Source organism: Epinephelus lanceolatus, chromosome 4, assembly GCF_041903045.1.
Source record: "Epinephelus lanceolatus isolate andai-2023 chromosome 4, ASM4190304v1, whole genome shotgun sequence".
In the NCBI taxonomy this organism is placed as follows: domain Eukaryota; kingdom Metazoa; phylum Chordata; class Actinopteri; order Perciformes; family Serranidae; genus Epinephelus; species Epinephelus lanceolatus.
Window position 1 is genome coordinate 16,160,883 of NC_135737.1, and position 6,603 is coordinate 16,167,485.

General features: G+C 38.9%; 1 protein-coding gene across 2 annotated transcripts; it reads right to left on the bottom strand.

Moving 5' to 3' along the window:
* Window positions 1–960: 960 nt before the first annotated feature.
* Window positions 961–6,193, bottom strand: c15h3orf52 (chromosome 15 C3orf52 homolog). 2 transcript variants are annotated; one of them, XM_033630706.2, is made up of 7 exons: window positions 5,744–6,182; window positions 4,852–4,929; window positions 4,486–4,572; window positions 4,060–4,192; window positions 3,612–3,772; window positions 2,604–2,674; window positions 961–2,469 (listed from the first exon to the last, which is right to left on the bottom strand). In XM_033630706.2, the coding sequence occupies exons 1-7, from the start codon at window positions 5,822–5,824 to the stop codon at window positions 2,283–2,285; spliced, it is 798 nt and encodes a 265-aa protein (XP_033486597.1). In that variant the 5' UTR covers window positions 5,825–6,182; the 3' UTR covers window positions 961–2,282. The 2 variants fall into 2 exon arrangements, with proteins under 2 accessions (XP_033486597.1, XP_078023071.1); XM_078166945.1 differs by lacking the exon at window positions 4,486–4,572 and having other exon boundaries at window positions 5,744–6,193.
* Window positions 6,194–6,603: the final 410 nt, after the last annotated feature.

The window sequence follows — 6,603 nt, forward strand, 5'->3', positions numbered from 1 at the left end:
AGTGTGGCCCTGCAGACCAGAGGATCATGGGTATGATAATGGATACAGAGTAGTAGTGTTTAAGCCAACCGGGCTATCGCAGCTCACGGGGCTTATTATAGTAAATCTGGCTTTAGACGATTAACATTTCTCAAAATAGGATTGAGGAGATGGACTGTCAGTGAGTACACACAGTGAAGGCAACCAGCGTCTATTAAACTATAAAGCTATACACAACCAGGATCCATGCCGCTACCCTGTGCCATGGCACATGATCTCTCACTGCTGCAGACAGATAAAGTCGTGTTTACTTTGATGAAACAGAGAGAGACACCTACAGACACCCTCCCAAACCCTAAATACAGTAAAGAGCAGCTTAGGTCAATTAAAGCCATCCGATCTGATAAATAAATCCAGTCTAAACAGAAATGTGCAGGTTCACGCTTGTTTATCTCAGCAGCAGGTGGACTGATTTGGTTTTTATGTACAGTAATAAGCTGTTGAAACCTCAGCGGGATCCCACTGATGTTCTTTAAACTTGACCTTTTGACCAGCATGTGACAATCATGCAACAAGGACATTTGAGAATGGCATGTGTTAACATTTCCCCTTCAGGAAAAGAAAGCCCAGGGGGAAAATAGTAGCAGCAGTATTTCCTTCTGAATACAGTACTATTAAGAATTTATGTCATACACAATAATATTTTCAAGTGACTCTAATTTTGCCTTTTCAGAATGGCCATTAGTTTCTTAATAAATCTCAGCTGGTTGTGGGGTTAATATTTTTTTATGTGCACTGCCATCTGACTAATTTATGTATAATGCCAAAACTTGTATTCAAGTATAAATTCTATGCCAATCCAATACACCATATCTTTTAAGCCCCATTTAAAAAAGGAGGATTAACTAACTCCTGTAAGTGAATGACTAATAACCCTTACAGTTGAGCTTCGAATTAACTGCATCTTTCAGCTGTGAAAAATATCTGTAAAAATATTCTTTATTTGAGAAATTACAGGCCTTATACATATTTTCTCACATTATTTGAATCAAACCCTTACTTTCACCTTTGGAACAGATGAGTTCTTACCACAAAATGTTAAGTGATAAAAAACATGGCAATTAGTGTCTTAGTTGGCTCAAGCTTCAGTTCTTTCCATGAAGTCTTGTACTGAGTGTAACCAGCTGAAGGGAGGACTAATTAATAACCATCTGGTGGCTGTGAAGAATGACTGTTTGTGACCAGATCATTTGGCACAAACATTAATCACAGCTGTAATCTTATTAGAGGACAGACATGTTGACATGATCACTGCCAGGAAACAGGCTGCAGTCTCACACACTGACACGGCTCTAGCTGATTAACATGTGATACGCAGCCTGCGCTATTAAATGCAACAACCTGCTACTAGCACACCTTAAGAGGAAAATGTCAGTGTAAATTCTCAAATGTTGACTCCAAACAGAGACAGAAAAACAAAGTAAACAGTACTTCATCATTTGCATGTTTGACATGCACTTCCTCTACTATTCAGCCAGAAAGAATGTTAGAAGTACATCAGGTTAACCCTTTGTGTATACAGTAGAATATACAGTATATGTAGTTTTATGTAGTCATTATTTCCAAAATGACTGCACCAGCTGGCTTATTTTCTTGTACAGTTCTCTACAGCTGATCTTCCTGCAGTCTGATCGCTGTCTATGCAAATGCATTCAGGCCGTTCCACAGTTTTGGTTTGCAAATGCTGTCCGGTGACAGAAAATAATGGCACCGATATGAAAATATATACATTTGTATTTCCTTTAAAAAAAAACACTTACTCCGCCACGTTTTGTACAAACGGTCAGGTATAACATCACAGTGATTGTCAGAGAATGAATATAAATAATTACAGCACTGATATGTGTGCCAACAATCTTACACTTACAGCTAAATAAGGCACAGACGAGCACAAAAAATTCTCAAATACAATATAGAAAAATTGTGTTTCATACACTGATTTTTAAACCACATGGTTTGAAAGCAGGCAAATGTCTGAGAGGTCATGAGGTCATCATAATGACCTACAGCCGTATCGGGTCTGTGTGACTGTGGCCACATAGCTTCCTGTGGTTAAAGATGCATCATATGCAAAATGTCTGCAGACTCGTGGGAGAATTACACAGAAGTCTGACAAATCATATGCCACGGTCAACCACCTTACTGTAAGCTTAGTGTTTACTGAGTCAGAGTCTCACTTAAATAACAAAGAAAGCAAGATTTACCAGTTTTCCTGTTTGCTTGTGAACATTGTCATTAGTGTCTTAAAACATGCTCAGGGAAACTGGATCAATGTACATCTGTCCTGACTCATCTGGCTCCTGGTCGTAGAGAAACTGTCTGAACACGTTGTACACCATCTCTCTACTCAGAGTGATGTTTCTCAGCTGATCCTGCTGCTCTTCAGGCATGAGGAATGTCAGCTGGTAGTCAGCGATGACTGAACCGTTCCTGTGGAGAGAGTGAAACAGAAACTCTGAAGCTCAACACATTTTTCCCTGTAAAATGTACACATGACAAAAGGCTAAATCCAGTGGTTTCATGTAGCAGAGGTGGGAAAATGCTTGAGTGTGATGTGTGTTTACCTGAATTCACGTATCTCAGCTCTGGAGAAGTATCGTCCCAGGGCAGGGGAGGATGTGTAGAGGTCAACCAGCTAGGTGGGGCAGGTTTACACATGCAAGAGCAAACAATGAGAGTGAATTGTTTTAGGTGGGTGTTACTTTCACTTTACTGAGAGCTTTATCCTGCTGCTGAGGGCTTTTAAATTCTCTGGCAGAAACAAAAAGGGGCTTTCAGCACCAGCAGCTAGGAACAAGTTTCTGTTTTGTGAAGCATGAGGCATTACATTCTCAGTTACAAGGGCTTTTACGTTCTTTTTTTTTTAATGAAATGTGCTATACACTGTAAATAAAATGACCCTCCCTTACCTTAAAAACATAACTATTCACCATGACTATTACAATTAATTAAAGTAATTGCCGTACTGTACATAATGCCCCATGCCCTGCTGTTTTATGTTAAGTCATAAGCATAATGTCAGTCCTCTATTCATAATGCTAATGTAGGTGCTGTTGCTAGGAGACAACTGATGTAGGCCTATTAGCAAAAGACAGGAAGATATACTGTATACAAAAGCAAATCATAGCAATTTTGTCTTGTATTCCACAGTTTCTATATTTGTTCCATATATTTATAAAGCGCTATAAACACAACCAATCACAGGTCGAATGTGTAGGATTTAGGAGGATATATTGGCAGAAATGGAATATAACATAGGCTAATAAGCATGTTTTCTTGAGTGTATATCATTTTTCTGCAGTAGCCCTGAACGGACAAACCAAACACTGGCTCTTGATTTGTATTTACCATAGTTAGCAGCCCCTCCACAGCATCAGAAAAACACTGATGATTTTTTTTAAGTTGAAACTGCTTCATTTAGTGTTTCTACTGGTTTAATCACCTGGTGCATTTATTCTGGAGAGGAAGAAACCTCTGTGGATAATTCAGCTCCAAGTAAAAACCTCCCCTAAATCTTACACACTGGACCTTTAAGTATTTTATTTGAAATACAAGTCAGAAATGGTATAAACCTTTTCTTGAAGGTCAGCAGCAAGTGCTTGGCTTTCATTGGAGGAACGGGTGAGAAGTTCTTCTGTGAAGACCCGATTGGGCAGTTGGAAGCTTCCGTGGAAATGTTGAGGAACTTTAAACATTGAACGGTCAAAGTTGTCATCCTTGTCCTCGTGGATCACTGCTCAAAGAGAAAATGGGTCAAAGCCTCAAAACTGAAAACATAACTTCTGAAAATGAAATGTTTTCACACACTCCTGAAATAGTCTACAGATTCATTGCACAAAGGGTTTGATGTCATGTTCTTGTATTATAACTTGCACTTTTACCTTTAGCTGTCCATGACCTTGTAACATTTGTGCTTTAAAGTATGATAAAACACCTTGTTACAGATTGCAATTCAAATCTTTACCTGCTTTCCACTGCATTTACGTAAATACAAAAATGTAGCATCATTCAACACCTTACCTGAGCACACGGCCATCGATATCAAAATCACAGCCAAGATGAGAACAAAGATGCTGATGATGATCATCCATAGTCTGACTTTCCAGAAGACAACCTCATTTAGCTCTCTCTTTACCCTGCACACGGCGCTTTCCTAAAAGCACAATGGAATTGCTTTGTCAACATAGGGCCACAGTCTATCAGCTTTAATACCAAGATAGATATACATCACTCTAATATGACATTATTCAAGAAATAACTAACAGAGCATAAAAAACAAAATGAAAGTTGCAAGAAGTTATTCAGAGATTCACTGTCCTCTTCGGGGGTGGATGGGAAAGTAACGCAGTGAGTTATCACATGACAGTTACACTTCCTTTATTACAAGTGTCAGAGGAAATACCCCACAATCAACATTTTGGACTTTTTCTTTAAAAGTCTCCAAACCTCTTGAGGAGTAAATCTATGTTCCAGATCCCTTTGAGCTTCTGCTGTATGGGCAGATGGGGCCACCCCGCCATTACAACCATCGATCTGACAAACATATAAGCAGACATATGTCACTTACTTCACTTACTTAGTTGTCATTTACTTAGTATGAATGCAATATATCATTTAGGGACAGTGTGTTGATTTATTCACTTTCAGGAGTGCAGGAAGTAAGTGACAGCTCCTTTTTTTGTCTTTTACACAGACATGTAAAATCCATGCTAAACATAAAATATGTGTTATTCTAATATCTGAACAGATTGTAAAGCTGAACAAAACTATATACAAGATGAACAACCACCACAACCTTTGCTGGAACCTCACCTGTCCTGACAGCAACCCATCTCTCTCTGATGCATCAGGGTATCTGTACGCTGCACCATCTCCATTACTCGCTGTCACCTGGAAGCAGGCAAATATTAGGTGTTATGGCAGATGTGAACAAAAAAAGAGGGAAACGATCAAGTTGTCTTTGGTGTTATTTAATAAAGTGATAAACAGAATAATGAAAGTTACAACAGAGTCAGTCTATTTCAGCTGAAAGGTCAGAGCTTTGACACGTGGAGTGTCCTCTGTAGGTCTGACCAAAAATCACAGGTTCAGTCACATAATATGATTAAAACTTAGATGTGCACAGCAGAAGGGAGGCAACGGGAGGCATCCGGTTACCCGATAACTGTCATGGGAACAGCTACAAAGCAAGCTTCTCATACACAAATGAAAACTCTCCAAGGACACAGTTTACTTCCGTTACAATGAAGCCTTATACACATGAGGAAGCAAAATACTATATGTCTATATATGGCAATGATATTTATTTTTATTCCCACATTAGGTAATATTACTATGACATGCTAAACACCACAATGGGAGTTTTTGGGCAAAATGGTGATGACATTATGTTTCATAGTGCAGCCACTAAAAATTAGCTACCTGAAAGAAAATAGGGATGTAGTAGCTATATACAGTAGGCCTATATAGATGTAGATATAAGATATTATGAGGATGATGATGGTGATTATTATTGCTGTTGTCACAGTTATTAATATTGTTATTATTATTTCTTATGCAATAATAATAATAATAATAATAATAATAATAATAATAATAATAATAACAATAATAACAATAATAATAGTAATAATAATAATTATTATAACTGGACAAACCACTTAACATAAACTCTTACTTATTTACCCTAATATTAATAACTCACCCGTTCATTAGACAAATATGCTGCTCCATCGTTCCCATTCGTCTTGATGGTCTGCAGCTCAATGTCCACACTGGTTTCCATACTAGTTTTCAACTCCCAGTGCCGTATAGGCGTTCCTCAGCCGAAGTCCCAACCCGGAAGTCCCTATCAGTTATAACTTTAAGTAATGAAACCGCAGTGTCCGCGGGTCCCTAAACGTCCCAGCAGCGGTTCAAAAAGGCAACAATTCCTGAAAATCAACAGGTCGCGAGTTCACATGTTGTTGACCTGTCAGCTCGTGAGAAAGTTTTTCTTCCGGACGAGGACACTGGTGTCTCCTCTCAGTGTTCGTCTTTTCCCACCCTGGCTGCCAGGCAGGTGAGCTCCTTAAAGTTTCGGTGGAGCTGACGTCGGAAGGCGTAGTCAAGTAAAGACACCGGGGGAGGAAACATTAACAGATATGACCCAAGTCCGGCATTCCTGGAAGTGACATTAGTAACTGTAAAGCGATTCACAACCTGCCTTACTATTAAAATACGGTAGGGAGTTGAATGTAAAGGGAACTGCATGTTAACATATACCTGCACTGTCGGTACCTGAAGGTATTTCAAGTTCGGACGTGACGTGATCCATTTTGTCCCCAGGTAGAGGCCTCGAGGATTTTATGACTAGGCATATTGAATATTTACTTAAGCAAATAATAGACCTGATATGACGGCTCGCATTTCACAAACAGGTCATAGAATGACGAATAAGCTGTTTGTTAAGATGCCTCTGATGGTGTGATGGTGCTTTTTCAAATCCAAGTTGTTTATGTATCAAAAATAAGCCATAGTTGTTAATTCAGTAAAGCGGGAAAGTATACTTTCAACAGTAAGGAA

Excerpts from the sequence above, each read along its gene's own strand:
- c15h3orf52 (XM_033630706.2), bottom strand. The coding sequence starts at position 5,824 with ATGGAAACCAGTGTGGACATTGAGCTGCAGACCATCAAGACGAATGGG. Across the intron at positions 4,193-4,485 it reads ATAGATTTACTCCTCAAGAG|GAAAGCGCCGTGTGCAGGGT; the intron begins GTTTGGAGACTT and ends TTGTGCTTTTAG. Across the intron at positions 2,470-2,603 it reads GCTGAGATACGTGAATTCAG|GAACGGTTCAGTCATCGCTG; the intron begins GTAAACACACAT and ends CTCTCTCCACAG.